Here is a 23,560-nt window from a genome sequence, read left to right on the forward strand (position 1 = left end):
CAGTTATAACCTTCTTAAATTTGACCCTGGGATAGGAGTGACCTCTTGCACTCTATTCTTAGAGTGCACCACTTGTTTCAGTTTGTAGGGCTGGGGGTGTTCCCCAGGTGAAGTTTCAGGGCCTCATGACAGGTGAGACTGGAAATTGTGCACAGGACAGGAGTCTCATGGCTTCTTTCTCTATCCTCAGCTTTGCCTGCCTAGTGCTTGGACTGTCCGAGCAAAAACCCAGAGAAAGATACCTGACAACTGAGTTACTAACAGTGCAGTCACCAGTGAGTAGGGAAGCCTCTTTCTGCTGAAGTAACACCCTAGTGCCATCAGATGGGCAAGTTTTTCCTATTGGCATGTATCTTCTAAGTGCAATCAGGTGGGGTTCAGGCATCTGTGTGCTAAGTTCCTCTGGACTCTGGAATAGTTACCATCTGTCAGGAACTCATTGATAATTAATCTCTTTCCTAACATGCAAATTTATGATAGCTTCCATTAAGCTTGTGTATTTACAGAAGAGATAAGAGAAGTTTTCTTTCCCTCATCCAGCCTATGACCTCACTGGCAAATAATTCAACTCATTAACCATGTTTTTTGGATGCAATGGGCTTAGGATGGTGGTGATTGCAAGTGCTAGAGATGAGTGAGGGAAATATTATAGTCCAGTAGGGAAGTAGATGTTTCAGCATGTGAGTATAATTAATCCAGTGTTACAAGACCTGGTGTGAGCATTGCTCAGTGTTGAGAGGAACGGGAGAGAGGTTTAGAAGGAAGGAAGAATCATTTTATGTTTTTCTCAATTTTAAACCCCATATAATTATTAGAATTTGCACTTTTGAAAATTCCTAAAAAATATAACTGAAATTATCACTATCATGCTTGTCCCCAGTCACATGTATTACCTCTTAGTAATTAACCTTTGGTTCGTATTTGATAACTGGAAGCAATGTGTAGGGAGTGGTATTTTCTTAATTGCACTACACATAAAGGAAAAAGAGTATGGTAGGAAGAATAAAATTAGGTTCCCATGTAAATTTTTGAAAAACTGGATAGGCTCAAACCAGTCATGAAGTCTCCTTTATCCTTTCGCATGGAGACAAAATAAAGATACAAGAGAAACAGTGATAACTGGTGCCTGAGATCCCACAGAATATTGAGAATGAGAGTCCTCATAACACGGGAATGGTCAGGCTAGGACTGTCCTTCAGTACAGCCATCTCAGAGGTCCCTGGCTTGTGCTGCTGAGCCATCTGACCTTATCGTTTGTTACGAACACCCGAGTCATGTAGCATTAAGAGAGACATCTATGAATTTTTTTCAGTTCTGAGTAATGCTGGCAATTCTTTCAAGGTTTTCTGATATTTTAATGATAATGTCTTATATTTAATGCAGGTTTGCTTGACAGGAAACACTCCCTAGATCAAGGCCTTGGATCTTTTAACATTCACAACACATTATTAAACCAGTTCATAGACGAGGAACCAGAAGTTCACCTAGAGAATAATTTAAACCAATGATTATGGTTTAAAGACAGTACCCCATGGTTATTATTTGTCTCATAATGGATCTGTAGAGTTACTTGGAATTAATGGGGAAGAGAGTTTTAGTTATGGATTTTCAAGCAAATATTTTATAATCACCTGTCTGGAAGTTCTAATCACCAGGTTACTGAAACATGTCCAGGTTGTATTATGCCACACTTCGTGTGATATTGCTTTATAATAAAGTATTATGAAGTCAGAGTGTGTAGATCTCTGTTTATGTATCCAAAGGCAGATACTAGTTCAGCATTAACAATGACCTGACAGGAAGCCCCAAACGTATATTGATCTTTCTACACACCCGGCTCTTCTGCCTCCATCCTCAGTGCTTTCATCTCAACCCTCCTACCTCTGGATGCTCTGTCTAAACGGAATCTCCATGATGTTTTAGGAATCAGTGACGTTTGAAGATGTAGCTATAGACTTCACCGAAGAAGAGTGGGCCCTGCTGGACATATCCCAGCGAAAGCTGTTCAGAGACGTGATGCTGGAGAATATCAGTCGTCTGGTCTTTCTGGGTAAGTCTGCCAACATGTTTGTTTCCCATTCATTCACTCATTGAATGTATAGAACAGCTCCCCCATATCCCACTCCAATCGCTGTCCTGATTCTTTTACAACCCTTATAACTACTCAAGAGGAGTAGTGTGAGGTATATGAGGTATACCTCATATATGTATGTGAGGAGTTGCCTCACATTATACTTTTGGTCAACACACTAGAATGTAAACTTGACCACAGTTTCATACCTTTCTTGCTACTCAGTCTCCAGCATTCAGAACAGAATTGGAAACTCAATGGTTATTTTAATTCCTAAATAAATTGATTAAATATCTTAGAAGTAATGGTTCTGTCTTCCTCACTATGTGGAGGCTTGAGACTAGAGTTGTGAAAATAACATAATTTTTATTATTCTTGTGGCTCTTATGTTTATCGGATGCTGTTTGAAAATAACTTTTAACCCACCGTGGAGACATTTAGTCTTTCCCATTTTGAAAAGACTGATGATTCTGCATTCTTTCTCTGAACTTGTGCATGAGCATCAGCATCTAGCAGTCCTCACCATTTTGGCCTCCAGCCTGGATTTCCTCCTGGTCTGCTGAAGGAACTTCAATTTGTTCTCTGTTGAAGGTGCTGCTACGTGGGCTGACCTTCAGATCATCTTTTTATTCATCCTTGGTAAAGCCCACCCTGGACTTGGTGATAGCAAAGGTTAATCTGCACAGAACTCAAGTCCATATACTCTTTTTTCTCCACAAACGGAGTAAGATTTGCAAAAGATCCTTCCAGTTGGAGCAAGAGAAGAGCTGTGGAGTGAAGGAAGAGGATTTCTTCAAGGCCAGAGTCCAGGTAAGTAACAGAGACCTGTGCTTTAGTATGAGCAGGTGCCTAGTCTGAGTGAGTATAACCTTAGAAATATCAACTGAAGATTTTGTCAAGTGAGTGATATTTTCTTTTTTTTTATTATGTTAGTCACCATACAGTACATCATTAGTTTTTGATGTAGTGTTCCATGATTCGTTGTTTGTGCATAACACCCAGTGCTCCACGCAGAATGTGCCCTCTTTAATACCCATCACCAGGCTAACCCATCCCCCCGCCCCCCTCCCCTCTAGAACCCTCAGTTTGTTTCTCAGAGTCCATCGTCTCTCATGGTTCGTCTCCCCCTCTGATTTCCCCCTTCATTCTTCCCTTCCTTCTCCTAATGTCCTCCAGGCTGTTCCTTATGTTCCACAAATAAGTGAAACCATATGATAATTCACATTCTCTGCTTGACTTATTTCACTGAGCATCATCTCCTCCAGTCCCACCCACGTTGATGTAAAAGTTGGGTATTCATCCTTTCTGATGGCTGAGTGATATTCCATTGTATATATGGACCACATCTCCTTTATCCATTCGTCTGTTGAAGGTCATCTCGTCTCTTTCCACAGTTTGGCTATTGTGGACATTGCTGCTATGAACATCGGGGTGCATATGGCCCTTCTTCTCACTACGTTTGTGTCTTTGGGGTAAATGCCCAGGAGTGCAATTGCTGGGTCATATGGTAGCTCTGTTTTCAACTGTTTGAGGAACCTCCATACTGTTTTCCAGAGTGGTTGCACCAACTTGCATTCCCACCAACAGTGTAGGAGGGTTCCCCTTTCTCCACAACCTCTCCAACAAAATGTAAGTGAGGACATTAGGGCAAAATTCCTCATGTTGTTATCATTCCTTGCATAAATCCATCACAACTCATGTGTCCTCCTGCCACTTTCCCTTCCTTTGGGGAAAAAGCTATTTGTGTACTTATTGCAGTTAAATGTTGACATAGTGATTCTTGTTCTGACCCTCCCATTTAAATATTTTCCAACTATTTGCTGACCCAACATCTTTCCACCACTTTATATCTTTCATATTTCAACCCTGAATTTTTTCTAATTGACAAAGAACTTTAAAATGTTTCTATTATCTAGAGCATTTACTCATTTGACACACTTTCCCAGCTAAGTACCCATTTCTGAAACATACTCATATGGACCTTGGTGCTTTTCTACATTTTCATTCCCCTAATGCCATCCTTTTTTTTTTTAAGTTTTCCAAATTTTATTTATTTATAATAAATGTTATAATGTAATATACATTATATTCTATCATAACTCAAATTTTAAGCTAATTTTGAAATATAGTTTTTAGTTAGCTTGAATTATTAGTTGAAAATGAGCAATTAACAGTTACATTTTGAAGATTTCCTTTAATACTAACCCTCATCAATTTTATTTTTATTTGAACACTTCAGTTACCTTGGGCATATTTAACAATTCTTATAGAGGCTCTGGAAAATCTAGTAAGGCTCCTTCTCTCTGCTGATGGCCTTGCTCACTTAACCACATCTCCATCTTCTTGACCTTGAAAAGTAGGATTTTCCATTTTACATACAATAAAAAAAAGATAGACACTTTAAAATAAAAGGCACCATTTTAAAAAATTATTTTTGTACCAAAAAAATGTGGAACAGATTATCTTACCTTTCACGGAGCCATGGGTAGCTTCATAAGCTACCCATAATTATGATTTAAAACTATGTATTTGCATAAATATTTTATTGGCTGTCTTAATGCCCTTTGAATTTTAACTATTATAATCATATTTTGAAATATGACTTTAGGCCACCCAAATAATAATTTTAAAAACATGTCTTAAGAAGGCTGAAGGACCTCACAGCATTAAGTTTTGAACCATGTAGGTTAGGAAACAATCCTAGCACTCCCAAATATAGATCTATTGAACAAGTGACTTGAGTTTTCTAAATCTCAGTTTTTTACCTGTAAAGTGGGGATGAAATTCATCTTGCAATGTTTTTTGAAAGAGTCAGATAAGATAATAAATGTAAATCATTATAATGCCTGATCCATTAAATATTAAAATGTTATTCACCTTCCCTCCTGGAAGCTAAAATCTAAGTAGCTATGCTTGTTAGCCATCATTTTGAATTAGTAATTAGAAATTAAATAAGAGCATATATACTGATTTCAACAAATAAAGTATATATCTTTTTTATGTTCAGTTAGCAGCATATAGTACGTCATTAGTTTTTGATGTAGTGTTCAACAATTCATTAGTTGCGTATAACACCCAGTGCTCATCAGCACACGTGCCCTCCTTAATACCCATCACCTGGCTACCCCCTCCCCCCACCCCCCTCCCTTCTGTAACCCTCAGTTTGTTTCCTGGAGTCTAGGGTCTCTCATGGTTTGTCTCCCTCTCCCATTTCTTCCTGTTCAGTTTTCCCTCCCTTCCCCTGTGGTCCTCCATGCTCTTCCTTATGTTCCACATATGAGTGAAACTATATGATAATTGTCCTTCTCTGCTTGACTTGTTTCACTTAGCATAACCCCCTCCAGTTCCATCCATAAAGTATATATCATCTTTTGCAAAAAGGAAAAAGCTAGCATGTGAATACTCTAAAAGCCAACAAATCTGACTCAGATGATGCCTTGTTGAGTGTAATTATACCAGTCTACTCCTGGGGTTACTCTTTTTTAAATTTAAATTCAATTAGCCAACATATATACATCATTAGTTTCAGATGTAGTGTTTAATAATTCATCAATTGCATATAAGACCCAATTCTCATCACATCACCTACCCTCTTTAATGCCCATCACCCAACCACCCCATCTCCCCCAGCAACCCTCAGTTTGTTTCCTATACTTAAGAGTCTCTCATGGTTTTTCCTTCGCTAATGCCATTCTAACAATTTGTATTTTTTTTTCAGTTATTTTAGGCATGGAAAGTCCCCGTAAAAATCAAGAAATTAAATTAACATATCAGCAAGAAGGGTATAGCCCTGACTATGCCAATGGTAAGTTTCATGGGTATCGACCCTAGTCATCCAAACTAACGACCTAAATGCAATGAGGTAAATTGATAATTGAGCACAATTGCCTGAATGTAATTAAGTTAGGATTCAGTTCAGTTCTTTTTTTTTTTTAAAGATTTTATTTATTTATTCATGAGAGACAGAGAGAGAGAGAGGCAGAGGGAGAAGCAGGCTCCCAAGGAGCAGGGAGCCCGATGTGGGACTCGATCCCAGGACCCTGGGATCATGACCCGAGCCAAAGGCAGACGCTTAACCATCTGAGCCACCCAGGCGCCCTCAGTTCAGTTCTTTACACGCAAAAAGTTTTGGATAGTTTTAAATCACTGAAGAAATTAACATGAGCTCAAATCAATAACCTGAGATCTAAAAATAGAAAGGGGGGGGAGTCAATTGCATAAACATGGCTTATTACCTAGTCTTTGTTTTTTTTTTTAATTTTATTTTATTATGTTAGTCACCATACAATACATCATTAGTTTTTGATGTGGTGATCCACGATTCATTGTTTTCGTATAACACCCAGTGCTCCGTGCAGTACGTGCCCTCCTTAATACCCATCACCGGGCTAAACCAACCCCCCACCCCCTCCCCTCTAGAACCCTCAGTTTGTTTTTCAGAGTCCATAGTCTGTCATGGTTCATCTCTCCCTCTGATTTCCCCCCCTTCATTTTCCCCTTCCTTCTCCTAATATCCTCCAGGCTGTTCCTTATGTTCCACAAATAAGTGAAATCATATGATAATTGACTTTCTCTGCTTGACTTATTTCACTTAGCATAATCCCCTCCACTCCCATCCACGTTGTTGTAAAAGTTGGGTATTCATCCTTTCTGATGGCTGAGTCATATTCCATTGTATATATGGACCACATCTTCTTTATCCATTCGTCTGTTGAAGGGCATCTCGGCTCTTTCCACAGTTTGGCTATTGCGGACATTGCTGCTATGAACATTGGGATGCATATGGCCCTTCTTTTCACTAAATCTGTGTCTTTGGGGTAAATGCCCAGGAGTGTAATTGCTGGGTCATAGGGTAGCTCTATTTTTAATTTTCTGAGGCACCTCCATACTGTTTTCCAAAGTGGCTGTACCAACTTGCATTCCCACCACAGTGTGAGAGGGTTCCCCTTTCTCTACAACCTCTCCAACATTTGTTGTTTCCTGCCCTGTCAATTTTTGCCATTCTAACTGGTGTAAGGTGGTATCTCAGTGTGGTTTTAATTTGAATTTCCCTAATAGCTAATGATGATGAACATTTTTTCATGTGTCTGTTAGCCATTTGTATGTCTTCTTTGGAGAGGTGTCTGTTCATCTCTTCTGCCCATTTTTTGACGAATTGTTTGTTTTTTGGGTGCTGAGTTTGAGAAGTTCTTTATAAATCTTGGATACCAGCCCTTTATCTGTGGTGTCAATGGCAAATATCTTTCTCCCATTATATGGGTTGCATCTTTGTTTTGTTGACTGTTTCCTTTGCTGTGCAGAGGCTTTTTATCTTGATGAAGTCCCAAAAGTTCATTTTTACTTTTGTTTCACTAGCCTTTGGAGATGTATCTTGAAAGAAGTCGTGGTGGTCAATGTCAAAGAGGTTACTGCTTATGTTTTCCTCTAGGATTTTGATGGATTCCTGTCTCACATTGAGGTCTTTCATCCATTTTAAGTTTATCTTTGTGTATGGTGTTGGAGAATGGTAGAGTTTCATTCTTCCACATGTGGCTGTCCTATTTTCCCAGTACCATTTATTGAAGAGACTGTCTTTTTTCCATTGCATATTTTTTCCTGCTTTGTCAAAGATTATTTGACCATAGAGTTGAGGGTCCATATCTGGGCTCTCTCTTCTGTTCCATTGGTCTATATGTCTGTTTTTGTGCCAGTACCATGCTGCCTTGGTGATCACTGCTTTGTAATATAGCTTGAAATCGGGCAACGTGATGCCCCCAGTTTTGTTTTTCTTTTTCAACATTTCCTTGGCGATTCGGGGTCTTTTCTGATTCCATACAAATTTTAGGATTGTTTGTTCCAGCACTTTGAAAAATATCATTGGAATTTTGATTGGGATGGCATTGAAGGTATAGAATGCTCTGGGTAGCATAGACATTTTAACAACTTTAATTCTTCCGATCCATGAGCATGGAATGTTTTTCCATCTTTTTGTGTCTTCTTCAATTTCTTTCATGAGTATTCTGTAGTTCCTAGAGTATAGATCCTTTACCACTTTGGTTAGGTTTATTCCGAGGTATCTTATGGTTTTTGGTGCTATTGTAAATGGAATCGTTTCTCTAATTTCTCTTTCTACAGTTGCATTGTTAGTGTATAAGAAAGCAACTGATTTCTGTGCATTGATTTTGTATCCTGCCACATTACCGAATCACCTATGAGTTCTAGTAATTTGGGGATGGATCTTTTGGGTTTTCCACATAAAGTATCATGTCATCTGCGAAAAGAGAGAGTTTGACTTCTTCTTTGCCAGTTTGAATACCTTTTATTTCTTTTTGTTGTCTGATTGCTGTGGCTAGGACTTCTAGTACTATGTTGAACAATAGTGGCGAGAGTAGGCATCGTTGATGTGTTCCTGATCTTAAGGGAAAGGCTCTCAGCTTTTCCCCATTGAGGATGATATTCGCTGTGGGTTTTTCATAGATGGATTTTATGAACTTGAGGAATGTTCCCTCTATCCCTGTACTCGTAAGAGTTTTAATCAGGAAAGGATGCTGTATTTTGTCAAATGCATTTTCTGCATCAATTGAGAGGATCATATGGTTCTTCTCTCTCTTCCTACTAATGTGTTTTGTCACATTGATTGATTTGTGAATTTTGAACCACCTTTGCATCCTGGGGATAAATCCCACCTGGTCATGGTGGATGATCTTTTTAATGTATTGTTGGATCCTATTAGCTAGGATTTGGTTGAGGATTTTGGAATCCCTATTCTTCAGGGATATCAGTCTGAAATTCTCCTTTTTGATGGGATCTTTGCCTGGTTTGGGGATTAAGGTAATGCTGGCTTCATAAAATGAGTCTGGAAGCTTTCCTTCTATTTCTACTTTTTGAAACAGCTTCAGGAGAATAGATATTATTTCTTCTTTGAATGTTTGGTAGAATTCCCCAGGGAATCCATCAGGCCTTGGACTCTTATTTTTTGGGAGGTTTTTGATCCCTGCTTCAATCTCGTTACTGGTTGTTGGCCTATTCAGTTTGTCAATTTCTTTCTGTTTCAGTCTTGGCAGTTCATAGGTTTCCAGGAGGGCATCAGTTTCATCCAGGTTGCTCAGCTTATTGGCATATAGTTGTTGATAATTTCTAATAGTTGTTTCTATTTCCTTGGTGTTAGTCGTGATCTCTCCCCTTTCATTCATAATTTTATTAATTTGGGTCCTTTCTCTTTTCTTTTGGATAAGTCTGGCCAGTAGTTTATCAATCTTATTAGTTCTTTCAAAGAACCAGCTTCTAGTTTTGTTGATCTGATCTACTGTGTTTCTGGTTTCTAATTCATTAATCTCTGCTCTAATCTTAATTATTTCTCTTCTAATGCATGGCTTAGGCGTTGTTTGTTGCTTTTTCTCTAGTTCTTTAAGGTGTAGAGTTAGTTGGTGAATTCAGGATTTTTCTATTTTTTTTGGGTGAGGTTTGGATGGCTATGTATTTCCCCCTTAGGACTGTCTTTGCAGTATCCCATAGGTTTTGGACCAATGTTTTTTCATTCTCATTGGTTTCCATGAATTGTTTAAGTTCTTCTTTGATTTCCTGGTTGACCCAAACATTCTTGAGCAGAGTGGTCTTTAGCTTCCAAGTTATTTGAATTTCTTCCAAATTTTTTCTTGTGATTGAGTTCCAGTTTTAAAGCATTATGGTCTGAGAATATGCAGGGAATAATCTCAGTCTTTTGGTATCGGTTGAGACCTGATTTGTGACCCAGTGTGTGGTCTATTCTGGAGAAAGTTCCATGTGCATTCGAGAAGAATGAGTATTCTGTTGTTTTAGGGTGGAATGTTCTGTATATACCTATGCGGTCCATCGGGTCCAGTGTGTCATTCAAAGCTCTTGTTTCTTTGTTGATTTTCTGCTTAGATGATCTGTCTATCGCTGAGAATGTAGTATTGAGGTCTCCTACAATTAACGTATTGTTATCAATATGACTCTTTATTTTGGTTGACAGTTGGCTTATGTAGATGGCTGCTCCCATGTTGGGGGTGTAGATATTTACAATGGTTAGATCTTCTTGTTGGATAGTCCCTTTAAGAATGATATAGTGTCCTTCTGTTTCTCTAACTACAGTCTTTAGTTTAAAATCTAAGTTGTCTGATATAAGAATTGCTACCCCAGCTTTCTTTTGAGTTCTGTTGGCATGGAAGATGGATCTCCATCCCTTCACTTTCAGTCTGGATGTATCTTTTGGTTCAAGATGAGTCTCTTGCAGGCAGCATATGGTTGGCTTCTGTTTTTTTATCCAATCTGGAACCCTGTGCCCTTTTATGGGAGCATTTAGGCCATTCACGTTGAGAGTGATTATTGAAAGATATGAAGTAATTGTCATCATGTTGCCTGTGAAGACCTTGTTTTATAGATTGTCCCTGTACATTTCTGTTGTATATCACTCTTGGGGTCTTTCTCCTTTTATAGAACCCCCATTAATGTTTCTTTCAGGGCTGGCTTAGTGGTGACATATTCTTTCAGTTTCTGCCGGTCTTGGAAGCTCTGCATCTCTCCATCCATTCTAAATGACCGCCTTGCCAGATAAAGAATTCTTGGCTGCATGTTCTTTTCGTTTAGTACCCTGAATATGTCTTGCCAGCCCTTTCTGGCTTGCCAGGTCTCTGTGGATAAGTCTGATGTTATTCTGATGTTCCTCCCTCTGTATGTAAGGAATCTCTTCCCCTAAACTGCCATTAAGATGGTTTCCTTGGTTCTAAGATTTGTGAGTTTTACTATTACATGCCGGGGTGTTGGCCTGTTTTCCTTGATCTTGGGAAGGGTCCTCTCTGCCTCTAGGACACGAATGTTTGTTTCACTCCTCAGACTAGGAAGTTCTCAGCTATAATTTGCTCAAGTGTATCTTCTAGTCCTCTCTCTCCACCCCCTCAGGGATTCCAGTAATTCTGACATTGGAACGTTTCATGGTGTCACTTATTTCTCTGATTCTATTTTCATGGATTCTGAGTTGTTTTTCCCTGGCTTCCTCTTTACCCTTTTTATCTATTAATTGGTCTTCTAGGTCACTAATTCATTCTTCTGCCTCGCTTACCCTGGCTGTTAGATTATCTAGATTAGATTGGATCTCATTGATAGCATTTTTAAATTCTGCCAATTCAGCTTTCATTTCTGCCCTTAGAGACTCTATGTTGCCATTAATTGATTTCTTCATTCTAGCTATTTTCTTCACAATTACTAGCCTGAATTCCATCTCTGACATCTTGGTTATATCTGAATCCATTTGTAAATTTGTGGCATAAGTCATAGTCTCTGAGTCTTTCCTATTTGGGGGGTTCCTCCTCCTAGTCATTTTGTTGAGGGATGGTTGAGGGAATATATAGATTCCCAATTATTGACCACAACCCAAGCAAGATGCACCTGTTTTCTAGGGACCTGATGGTTGCTGGTCTCTTGTTTTCCCAGCCTGTCCTCTGGGGGAGGGGCCTGCTGCAACCCTGTTTGTGCAGAATTTTCCCCACCATTACTTCGTCTTTGAAACATAATGAAGTCTTCAGAATTAATCTGATAACTCTGAGGCTGGAATACTACAAAAGAGAAAATACTGATGCCTGCAGGGAGTAACAAGATGTGTATACAACTGGAGAATATTACTAACTACTACTCTAGAATTTATATGTAGAGAAATAAATGTATGGAAGTGTTTGGGCAAACCATTAACAACCTTTCATCTTCTTCCCCAAAGCATAAATCTCGTGCTCCAGAAGATCCTATTGAAAGTACTGACTTGGGTGATGAGTTTACTCATATGCCTGCATTGACTCAATTTTTGTTAATTCACCTCAGGAAGAAACATTATTTCAGCAGACAGTGTAGAAAATCACTTAGTGAACAATCATCCCTTACTCAGTAAGTGACCAAATTCACACTAGAGGTAAATTACACAATGTCTTCTATGTGGAAAAGACTTGAGTAATTCCTTTAGTCTTAGAAGACACAAGATGACTCACACTGGAAAGAAGCCATTTGAATGCCCTCTTTGTGGGAAAGGCTTTCTGCAAAGCTCTGCCCTTAGAAACCACAATCAAACACACAATGGAGAGAAACCATATAAATGCCATCTGTGTGGGAAAGTCTTCAGTCAGAATTCTTACCTTAGACTACATGAGAAAATTCACATAAGAAAGAAACTATATGAATGCCATCTATGTAAGAAGGCTTTCATTCACAGTTCCTACCTTAGAAAACATGAGAGAATTCATTCTGGAGAGAACTGTTATGAATGTCATCAGTGTAAGAAAACTTTTAGTCAGCTCTGGCCTTAGCCAACACAAGAGAACTCACACTAGAGAGAGGCACATGTGTGTCTCCTATGTGGGAAAGCTTTTAGTTGATGTGCTGAACTTAGACGACATAACAGAACACACACAGGAGAGAAACCATATGCATGTCACCAGTGTGGGAAAGCCTTCAGTCAATATTTCAATCTTAGACGACATGAAAGAATGCACACCAGAGAGCAACCATATGAATGTCAGCTATGTGGGAAATTCTTCAGTCAGTATTCTTCCCTTAGACCACATGAGGGAATCCAACACTGGAGAGAAAATCATGAGGGTCTTCTGTAAGTATTCTGACCTGAGATGACACGGGATTACAGATGCAATGAATGTGGAAGAAATATCAGTCAGAGCTTTAACATTTGAAGTCACCAAAGGATGCACATATTGAAGAATCAGACTGTAATCAACATGGAAGACCCTTCAGTTCTCATACTCCTCAGGCAAGATATACATTTGTGTATGGAAGTGAATTCATACATATGCCGTCTGTGTGGCAAAGCCTTCAGTCATGGTCTGACCTCAGATGACATGGCAGAGCTCATATGATAAATATAACAATATGGATGTTTTCAGCAACAGCTCTCAACTTTAAAGACACTATAGCACTTGTGCAGAGGATAACCCTGGTTCTTTATGAAAAATGTGGCATAAAATATGAGTACAAAATGATCTGGCAATATTAAATGTAAAATTTTTTAAGAAGTTAAACTTTTACTATAGATCAACACTTGCAAATATTTGAACAATAAAACCTGTTGCTAAAGAAGCTAAATGTTGGTGTTCTAGTTTTCTCTATGTAGATTCAGTTCTGTACTGCTCGGCATGCGGGTTAGACACTCAGCAAGACTCTGTGAGTCTCCCTTTTTTCCAAGTCCCTTCCACACAGCTCAGCTCCACTCATTCCAACTTCCCACCAACACTGTCTCCCTTCATGCCCTGGTGGTGGCACAACTGTGATCCTCAGCCCCATTTGCCAGGTTTCTCAGAGGCTCATGATGTTGGTCAGGCAAGGTCATGGAGGCACTATTAAAGACATCTAGGCTAAAATTTTTGGTGGCCCTTCAGCTTATGTCTCTGCTACTGAAAGCAACTTGGTGCCAGAGAGAGAGGCAGCTCTGCCCTCTCAGCCCCCAGAAAGTTCCTTGGATTTTGTCCCCAAACATCTGAATTGATCTAAGTAGGAGCAAGAGTTAATTCTGTGACCACAGTCTATATCTTATTAAGACAATTCTGGATTTATGCATCCTCCAGTCACCTTAGAAAGCACCATAGCTGTTTGCCACTCCACCCCACAAACCAGAAAATAGGGCTCAGATAAAATCCCCAAACCTATTAGCCACCACACAAGCTGTTTTTTTCAATATATATAATTGGTGCAGGGTACCTGACACATCATTTTTAAAAAATCTCCACCAGTGATTCTATGGTACAGTTAGGGTAGAAACATGTTATCAAGTCATGTGTGAGGATGATGAGCAACCAACTCTATTGTCTGCCTAAGGCAATACGTGTTCTACCCCCAAGCTCTAGTTGTATTGAATTGTAATTCTGGGCAACCACCTTATTAGAGACCCAGCTGGTGGCTTAGCCAGGAATCACACGCTCTGTTCTAAACTGTCACCAGGACGGAAGGGATGGCTCCTGGTGACTCCTGTGGGTGGGGCTGTGCTAATGCCAGGACTCCTAAGATTCACGCACACATCCCCTTCTGAGAGGAGCTCATGTCCCAGTGGGTATTATCTCCACTGACTTGTGGATGTGTGTTGGGCAGTTGTACTGAGATCAAGGGACTTCAGTACAGGGCTGATAACATACAGTTTTATGATCATGCAACAAGATTTATTTGGGTGGCACACTGACTGCTTGGCTGAATGGGGTGGTCCCTCATAGGATGATATCTTTCAGTGGTAACAGTACAGGTCCACCACACAGAAAGTTAGGATGACAAAGAAAGTTCCCAGAGGAGAAGGGGCTGGAGAAGGGGCTTACTTGTGGAGATGATGTCTCTCAATAGCAAGATATAGTCTCTGAGCCAGAGAATTATGAATGGATGACAGGGGCTTAGAGACACTGATACTCATGGTCTATCTTATTTACTGCTAGTAGATGTTAGGTGGTGATTCACAGGGCATGCACAGAAGATATGGCTAAGCTATAAAATCTACTAATTTGGGCTATGTTTAAAACAATCCAGTGTGTAAAAATTTGAGTTTGGCAACAGTGGGTTTTTGAGCTAAAGGGCTCTGTTTGCTGTGAAGAAATAAACACACATCTGATATGCCAAGACCGTCTTTGGCTCATCCATAAACCATGACTGATCATTTCAAATGATTTTTCTTCATGTTCATGGATTAGTTTTTCTCTTGATCAAGTCCAGTGCTGGAACCCTCTTTTTATATATATATTTTTTTGTTTCAGCTACTGTAATTTTCAACTCTAGATTTTTTCTTTAACTCCATTTTATAATTTATCTCTATGTATTGAAACTCTTGATTTGGTAAAAGCACATCCTTCCTGGTTTCACTTTTTTTCTAGGAGAGGGAGAGAATCTTAAGCAGGCTCCATGTCCAGCACTGAGCCTGACATGGGGCTTGATCACACGACCCTGAGATCATGACCCGAGCAGAAATCTAGAGTTGAACGCTTAACCAAATGAGCCACCCAGGCTCCCCTCCTGGTTCCAATATTCAAGCATCATTGAAATAGTTCTTTTAAAGCCATTTCCTTAGGGACAGTATCTTCAGTTTCCTTACCCACCCCCCACCCCACCTGAATGAACTGTACTTTGTTTCTTTGCATAACTCTATTTTTGTTGTTGAATACTGGACATTTTGAGGATCACAATGTGGTAAATTTGCAAACAACAATCTTCTGCCTTTCCAGGGTTTTGTTTGTTTGTTTGCAACTCATATGGATTGTGTTACTTTAATGATTTTCTCAACTTTTTGTAAAGGGTCTTTGTCACGAGTGCCCCTGAAGTCTGCTCTGTTAGCTTAGTGGGCCCCTTGTGATTTGAGAGAGAGCTCCTGCAATGCCTGGTGCCAGACCATGACGAGGTGCTCTGCCAGTCACTGCAGACTGCCCCTGTGCTGGTGCTCTGCTCCAGAGCTTAGGCAGGGAGTTAACTCCATCATCCCTTCACTTGCCCTTGTGCCAGTGCTGAAGGCCAACTCACATGGTGCTCTTAGGTGTTTTCTAATCACCGGTCCAGCCGTGGGCATCAGCATGGCCTTTAGACTGCCCAGCGCACAGCAGATTTTCAGTGCCCTTCGTCCCTCAATTATGTCCCAGCATCTTCCTTCCAAGGTTTTTCGGTCTGCCTCCCTTTGGCCCCTCTGTCTGATCCCTTCCCAGACAGGTGACCCTAGTATATTTCATTGAAATGCTCTTGACAGTGCCACCCAGGAGCTCCTTAAAGTTCTGAGGCAGTCGAAACAAAAGAAAGCCCCTGAGTCTGCCCCTCTTGGAGTCCCCAAAGAGGTCAGAACACACAACCACAATTCTCTAAGAACAGTCAGTCTTGCTGGCATGAGCACACTGTCCCAGGAATGTGGACCACTGTCCTCATGGTGGCCACAGAGCTGGGGAGTGTGGCATGGTAGGTGGGTAAGTTAAAATATCTTAAAGGCTGTTTTACTGAAATTCAGTACCTTCTTTTTTCTTTTAAGCACTTCCCCAGGTTTTGTGTTTTTTATTAGATTCTAGAATTCTGAAAAAGTTCATTCCAGTAGTTGACAGCTTCATCATTGCCTTAGTGAAGGGATGGTGCATTGGAGTTACAAACACTGGCATTTTGGGTGACATCATTTGACCTATTTTAATTGTACATTCTTTTTCAAAGGTGATATTAGTAGGTCTCTAATTTCTTTGTATATATATATATATATGTATTTCCTATAATAACATATACTATCATCTAGGATTCACTCATTTTCAATTTCTTTATTTTTCTCTTTTGTTTAATTTCAAATTTGGAAAATGTATGTGTCTTGTTAAAGTTTTACATTCATTGACATATCGTCAAAGATAATTGCTCTTGTTTGTATTAACCAAGGGGTTGGCTTTCTAATAAGCATGCAGCTTTATATAATATCAAGATGTTTCACTGGAGAGCTTTGTTGACTTATTTCATATTGCTCAAAATGTCATACCACAGTGACTAGTTGAAAAAACACTTGCAATCTGTTTGCATGAAGATGCTTTTGATTTCTGCACTGTGTACTTTGTCATATACTTGCTTTCTGTAATCTATCTCTTAATTCTCCAAGGGACCTCATAAAGTCAATATTATTCTGATGAAGCTGAGGCTCTGAATAGGGCCCAAAGAGAGTTAATACTAGAGGTTAAGGCAGTAGGGTTCAAAGAAGAGAATCTAGAGAAGGTGCAATATGTTTACAGATTACAGAGCTTATTTTCATTAAAGTGAAGTAAACTCAGGTAGACCATATAAATTCCCATAACCAAATTAGGTTTTCTAAACCTCCAGAATATTTATTCACACGGTTATAAAAGCTTTTAAATTCAAAGGCAAAAAATGATCCTTACTTCAGATTATGGACTCAGATTTATGACGTTGAAGATAAACCCACTTTTCACTATTCTGTCACTTAAACATTTATGCAGCAGCTCATTGTGGATCTCATGTTGCTTTCTTTTTTAAAATTTTATTTAATCATGGAACACTGCACCAAAAACTAATGATGTAATATATGGTGATTAACATAACAATAAAAAAATTAAAAAAAATACCATTTAAAAAAAAATAAATAAAATTAAATTAAATTAAAAAAAAATTTATTTAAATTAAATTAATTAACATATAGTGTATTATTAATTTCAGAGGTGAAGTTCAGTGATTCATCAATTGCATATAACACCCAGTGCTCATTACATCATGTGCCCTCCTTAATGTCCATCTCCAAGTTACCCCCTCCCCCCCACCCACCTCCCCTCCAGCAACCCTCAGTTTGTTTCCTGGAGTTCAGTGTCGCTTATAGTTTGTCTCCCTCTCTGATTTCATCTTATTTTATTTTTCCCTCCCTTCCCCATGATCCTTTTGGTTTGTTTCTTAAATTATGAGTGAAAACATACAATTGTCTTTCTCTGATTTATGTCGCTTAGCATAATACCCTCTAGTTCCATCCATGTCATTGCAAACGGTAAGATTCCATTTTTTTGATGGCTGAGTAATATTCTATTGTATATATATGTACCATGTTGCTTTCAAAGCACTTGGTTGAGCTGCTTCACTTGCTCTGAAGGAATTGCAGCTCCATTCAACTCCATCCAGCAAATACCCCTTTGGCAGCTGCTCATTCTTCCCTCTCTTCAAACCCTCCTGTTTATTCCTTGGGGCTAAGGTCTCCCACTTTTGTATTCAGAGGCCTTTTCCTGATGGATCCATTATGAGTGATGACATAGTTTATGACATTAAAAATATATGTCTCTCTCAGACATGACATCTTAAGTTCTTGAAGTTAAGGGTTTACCTTATCCGTTACAGAGCCCAGAACACAACCAATGCCCAATATACATCAGAGGAGCTGTTATTTCTGGCTTTCTACGAATACCCCTTTTCTACAAAGTACACCTGCTATGAGGCTCAGAATGGAGAGGTGACATATAGCCCATCATGTATCCTAAGGGATTTGAGGAAAATTGCCATGGCTTTGGGTAGGTTAACCTTACATTACAGATTGCTGCAGTATCAACATTTTGTGTTGTACACAACTGATGAATTAGTGAACACTACATCTGAAACTAATTATGTACTTAGTGTATGCTGGATAAATGAATTAAAGAAAAAGAAATGAATGAAGCAAAAGATGAATAAGCTTGACAAATACTGCTTAGTGTTTGTATTGTTCCCATCTTCATACCAAATGGAAAATGGCCACCAACATGGAAGAGGGGGGCCTAAGAGCCAAAAATTGCTACAGAGGGACTTCCACAGGGTAGCACACAGACAATTAGTGGAAAAATGACAAACCCTCTTTCAGTCATATTAGCATACAGATCAGGAATTTCAAAATACTTGGCTATGACAGACAAAAGCATCACCATGAACAAAAACTGAAATCCAATGAAGTAAGGATCAGTGCCTTGGCACCTCCCTCTTCAACAGGTTTCAAAGGAAGAGCATCAGTTCCAGAAAAATTCACCCCTCCCACTCAATTCCAACAAAAGCTTAGAGCAGTTAACAGATACCATGAGAATAAAGAACCACCACCACACATATCACTGGCCATGGCTGCAAATGTGAGCAAAACCAAAGAGGATGTCCTGACACATCACAGAGGTCATCCCAAACTAAACAAGAAGTCAGAGCCAGACAGACATGAGGCATTTCTCTGAATACCTCCATCCTTCCTTTCACTACCAACTGTACTAATTCACTAGTAGGACCTGAAGAACACAGAGACTGAGATAAAATGGAAGTCCTTTTCTATGCACATAAAAATAGTGAAACTTCAGAGACCTTCTACAGAACTGTCCTGTTTTCTCTCTGATTTTCAGAATTGTACAAGTATAACCTCATGGCCATACTGTTCTAAGTGCAAGGTAACAGTGGCTCAGAGAGAAATTGGGTAATCTACCCGGGGTCACGCAATCTGTTAAGAGGCAAAACTGGATGTGTGTGCCTATAAAACAAGGCTCATTCCCCCTTTGCTCCCCTCCCTGACAAAGGGGTCTTCTACCCCTGGAGGTGCTGAGCTTGAACACAAAGATCTTTCTCATAGAAATGCATATTTCTGGAGTCCTGTGGAAGAACTTGGAAATAATTTTCCAATAGGGAAAAGGTTACATATAGGAGTTTTTGCAGGCACAGCTAACTCATGGTGAAAGATTTACTTTTAAAACGCATGACACTGTAAAAATACCAAAGAACACAAGAACAAAAGATATGGCCAGGAGAAGTGATCTAGAAAAACATAGGTCTCCTGAAATACTCAGTTATATTGAAAATAACCACAACATTATTTTTGCCCTCCTCTCTTACCTCAGTAGAGAACAGCTTCCTGAGTTGCTGTTCATCGAAGGAGCTGTACAAGATTCTGCATCTTATAAAGGCCAAAAAACTCAGAGACTTATTCTGACCTGTGTATTTTGCACAAAAGAATAACAAACTTGCCTTCTCCTTCCTCCAAGATCTTAGATTCTTTAACACACTCAGATCTCTTACCAGAGGCAGACAGCTTCTGAGATGCCTCAGTTGACCCTAAGGATGAAGTACAGGCCAATCCCTTCACCCTTCAGGAAGACACCACTGAACTGAACCACAGGGTCAGATGTTTTCTTAATGAACCAACCAGTTATGGGCAAGTCAGAGCACAAATTAGCTGGAACTTGGTATGAAAAAAAGAAGGGGCCTCCAATACACAACATAAATGGCTTAAAATATAAGAAAAGGTTTATAATGAAAATAAGAACTGTCTTGGAGAGGAAGAATACCAATAAGTTATATACAGTAACGGCCCTGGTCTCACAGATCAAGCCACAAGGGGATTTTTTAGACATTCAATCTGGACTTTAATATCTGAATAGGTAATATGTAAATAGTTATACTTAGATATATTTTATAAACAAGATTGCAGTAATGAAATATGGAAACAGCTATCAAAATTAATAGTTTTAGGCATACATTAAACATTAAAGAGAAATACACAAGAATTTAATCTATTAATAAAAGACTATAATTCACAATAAAAATGTAAAGCAAGCAGAATAAATAAATATCCAGGACTATAAGAAAAAATAAATGCTTGCTATCTAAAAGCAAATTTTGCAGTAGAATATATACCAAGATAGGGGTACCTGGGTAGCTCAGTCAGTTAAGCATCCGACTCTTGACTCTTCTGCTCAGGTCATGATCTCAGGGTCCTGGGACCAAGCCCTGTGTCAGCTCTGTGCTCAGCATGCTCAGTGAGGAGTCTCCTGGAGATTCGCTCTCTCCCTCCCCCTCTGCCCCTCCACCCACTCATGCACGTTCTCTCAAATAAATAAATCTTTAATAATAATAATAATAATAAGAAGAATATCCACCAAGACAAATCAAGGAATAGTCTTCTCTATTCTGGACGCATAAACCACTTTTAAATATTATTTACATTAGATTTCTCAAAAGAGAAAGAAATTGATTTTCCTCCTGCCCAAGAGCCTGAAGGACTTAGTTCAAATGTATTTTCTCATCCTTTCCTAGGAATGCATATAGTTGCAGATGAAAGCAAAGGAAGAGAGAACTTCCTGTAAAGAGTAAAATAAGAATTACACCAATTTCTCAACAGAAACAAAATAAAAGTCAATGAATTATCAGTAAGGTGCTCAAAAAAAGATAATTATGTGTCAGAATTCTAAAGTTAATGAAAAATCCTTTAAAAACAGAATCAAAGACATTTTCATTTAAGAACAAACATAGTGCTTTCTACAGAAAGATGCTCTTCAGATAAATGAAAGTGATCCCAAATGATGGAAGCTTAAAGATACAGGAAAGGATAAAGAACAACAAAAAGGGCAAATTTTCATGTGATTAAAAATAATCAAGTGTTGTATAGCAATGCTAATTTTTAAAAAAGTCATATATAAACACATACACACAAATATATATATTTGCCATGAAGGGAAAATTAGAGTTAAAGCCAAAAGACATGTAAAATACTAGTTCATATTTCATATAGTCTTTAATAAGTCAAAGATGTAAATTTTCCTTTATGAATAATTACTTTGAATATAAATGAATTAAAGTCCCCAACCTAAAGACATAGAATGGCAGAATGGATTAAAAATTTTAAACTAAACCACAAACAAAAAAAATCATGATCCACTTATATAATGTCTACAAGAGACTCCCTTTAGATCTAAAGATACAAATAGATGAAAAGTTAAAGGAAGGAAAATATATCTCATGCAAACAGGTACCAAAAGAGAGCAAGGGTAGCTATTTTAATATAAGTCAAAACGGACATTAAGTCCAAAACTGTTCCAATAGACAAACAAGGACATTACATACTGATTAAAGAATCTATACAGTAAGATACAGTACACATAATCCTATATATGACAAATACTATAACTCCCAAATATAAGAAGCAAACACTGACAAAATCAAAGGGAGAAAAGGAAATAGTTCTACAATAATTGATGCAAACATCAATACCTACTTTTGATAATGGATAGAATAACCAGATAGACCAGAGAAAGATCTATGCAGAAAGAAAGTGACTTAAACAGTAGCATATCAGTTAGTCCTAAGAGATATATTCAGTAAACTCCACCCAACAACAGCATAACAAATCAAGTGCATGTGGAACATTCTCTGGAACAGACCATATGTTTGGCTGCAAAAAAATTCTTAGTAAATTTAAAAAGATTGAAATCATACAAAGTATCATTTCTGTTCTCAGTGGAATAAAGGTAGAAATCAATGACAGAAGGAAAACTGGAAAATCTGCAAATATGTGGAAATAAAACAACATATTCTTAAACAACCAATGAGTAAAAGAGAAAATCACAAGAGAAATTGGAAAACACCTTGAGACAATTGAAAACAAAAATACAATATTCCATGCACTTGGGTAGCTCAACTGGTTAAACGTCTGCCTTCAGCTCAGTTCATGGTCCCAGAGTCCTGGGATTGAGCCCCTCATTGGGCTTCCTGCTCAGCGGGGAGTCTGCTTCTCCCTCTCCCTCTGCCCCTCCCCCCTGCTCGTGCTCGCTCTTGCTCTCTCTCAAATAAATAAATAAAATCTTAAAAAAAACCCCACAATATTCCAAAACCTGTGGGATGCAGTGAAAGCTGTGCTAAGAGGGAAGTTCACATATGTAAACACATTAAAAAAATAAATCTTATCTAAAAATAACTTTACACCTTATAAACTAGAAAAAGAAGGGCAACCTAAACCTAAAGATAGAAGAATGAAGAAAATAAAGATTAGAGAAAAAAATGGAGTATGAAAAAGCAATATAGAAAATATTTTAGAAAGTCAGTTCTTTGAAAATAAAACAAAATTGACAAATCGTTAGTGATATCGCCTATGAAAAAAAGAGAGAGGAGCTCAATTAGCAAAATTAGAAATGAAAGTGGGGATATGATTAGCGAAGTGACAGAAATATGAGAAGTATTATAAGGATGCTTTGAATATTTATATTCTAACAAATTAGATAACCTAGATGAAATGGACAAATTCATAGTAACACACAAGACACCAAAACCAATTGACGAAAGAGAAAATCTAATAAACTTATAACTAGTAAGGAGATTGATTTAGTAATCAAAAATCCCCCAACAAAGAAAAGTCTGAAACCAGATGCCTCCACTTGTGAATTCTACCAAATATTAAAAGAAGAATTTAACAACAATACTTCTCAAATAATTTCAATGTATTGAAATGGAAGGAGTACTTCCTATCCCACTGTGTGAGGCTAGCAGTACCCTGATACCAAAGTTTAACAAAGATGTTACAAGAAAATATAGACCAATACGCCTCATAAATATTGATATAAAAATCTTCAACAATGTACTAACACAATTAATTCAGCAACATACCCAAAGGATTATACACCACACCATGACCAAGCAGGATTCTATTACTGGAATGTAAACATTGTTCAACATAGGCAAAACAATCAGTGTAATACAGCATATTAATAAAATAAAAACAAATGAAGATCTCAAATGATGCAGAAAAAGCATCTATAAAATTCAATACCTTTCTTAACAAAAGCCTTCAATAAGCTACTAATGAAAGGAAACTTCCTTAGCATAATAACCCTATAGAAAAATCTACAGCTAACATCAGACTCAATGTTGAGAGACTGAAAGTTTTTTTCAGGTACAAGACAAAGATGTTAACGTTCATTACTTCTATTTCACATAGTAGTGGAGGTTCTAGCCTGAGCAATTAAGCAAGAAAAGGCATCCAAATTGGAAAGGAAGAAGTGAAATTATCTTTCTGCACAAGTCACTTGACCATATATATAGAAAACTAAAGTATACACACACACTGCTAGAGCTAACAAATATTTTCAAATTGCAAGATACAAAATTGACACACAAAAACCAGTTGCATTTCTATACACTAAGAATAAACAACTAGAAACATAAATTAAGTAAACACTTCAATCCCTTGAGACATAAGAGGAGAACACTGATATATAGTGTCAGGTCAATTCATGTCCAAAATGA

General features: G+C 38.3%; 1 protein-coding gene across 1 annotated transcript in view; it reads left to right on the forward strand.

The window, feature by feature from the left end:
- Nucleotides 1-12,663, forward strand: part of LOC113924524 (zinc finger protein 705A-like) — a 28,172-nt gene extending 15,509 nt beyond the window's left edge. Inside the window, 4 exon segments of the mRNA XM_035726369.1 lie at nt 1,924-2,050; nt 5,790-5,876; nt 12,002-12,265; nt 12,419-12,663. Coding sequence (XP_035582262.1) covers nt 1,924-2,050; nt 5,790-5,876; nt 12,002-12,265; nt 12,419-12,663 — 723 coding nt within the window.
- Nucleotides 12,664-23,560: the final 10,897 nt, after the last annotated feature.

Source organism: Zalophus californianus, chromosome 2, assembly GCF_009762305.2.
Source record: "Zalophus californianus isolate mZalCal1 chromosome 2, mZalCal1.pri.v2, whole genome shotgun sequence".
NCBI classification, from domain to species: Eukaryota; Metazoa; Chordata; class Mammalia; order Carnivora; family Otariidae; genus Zalophus; species Zalophus californianus.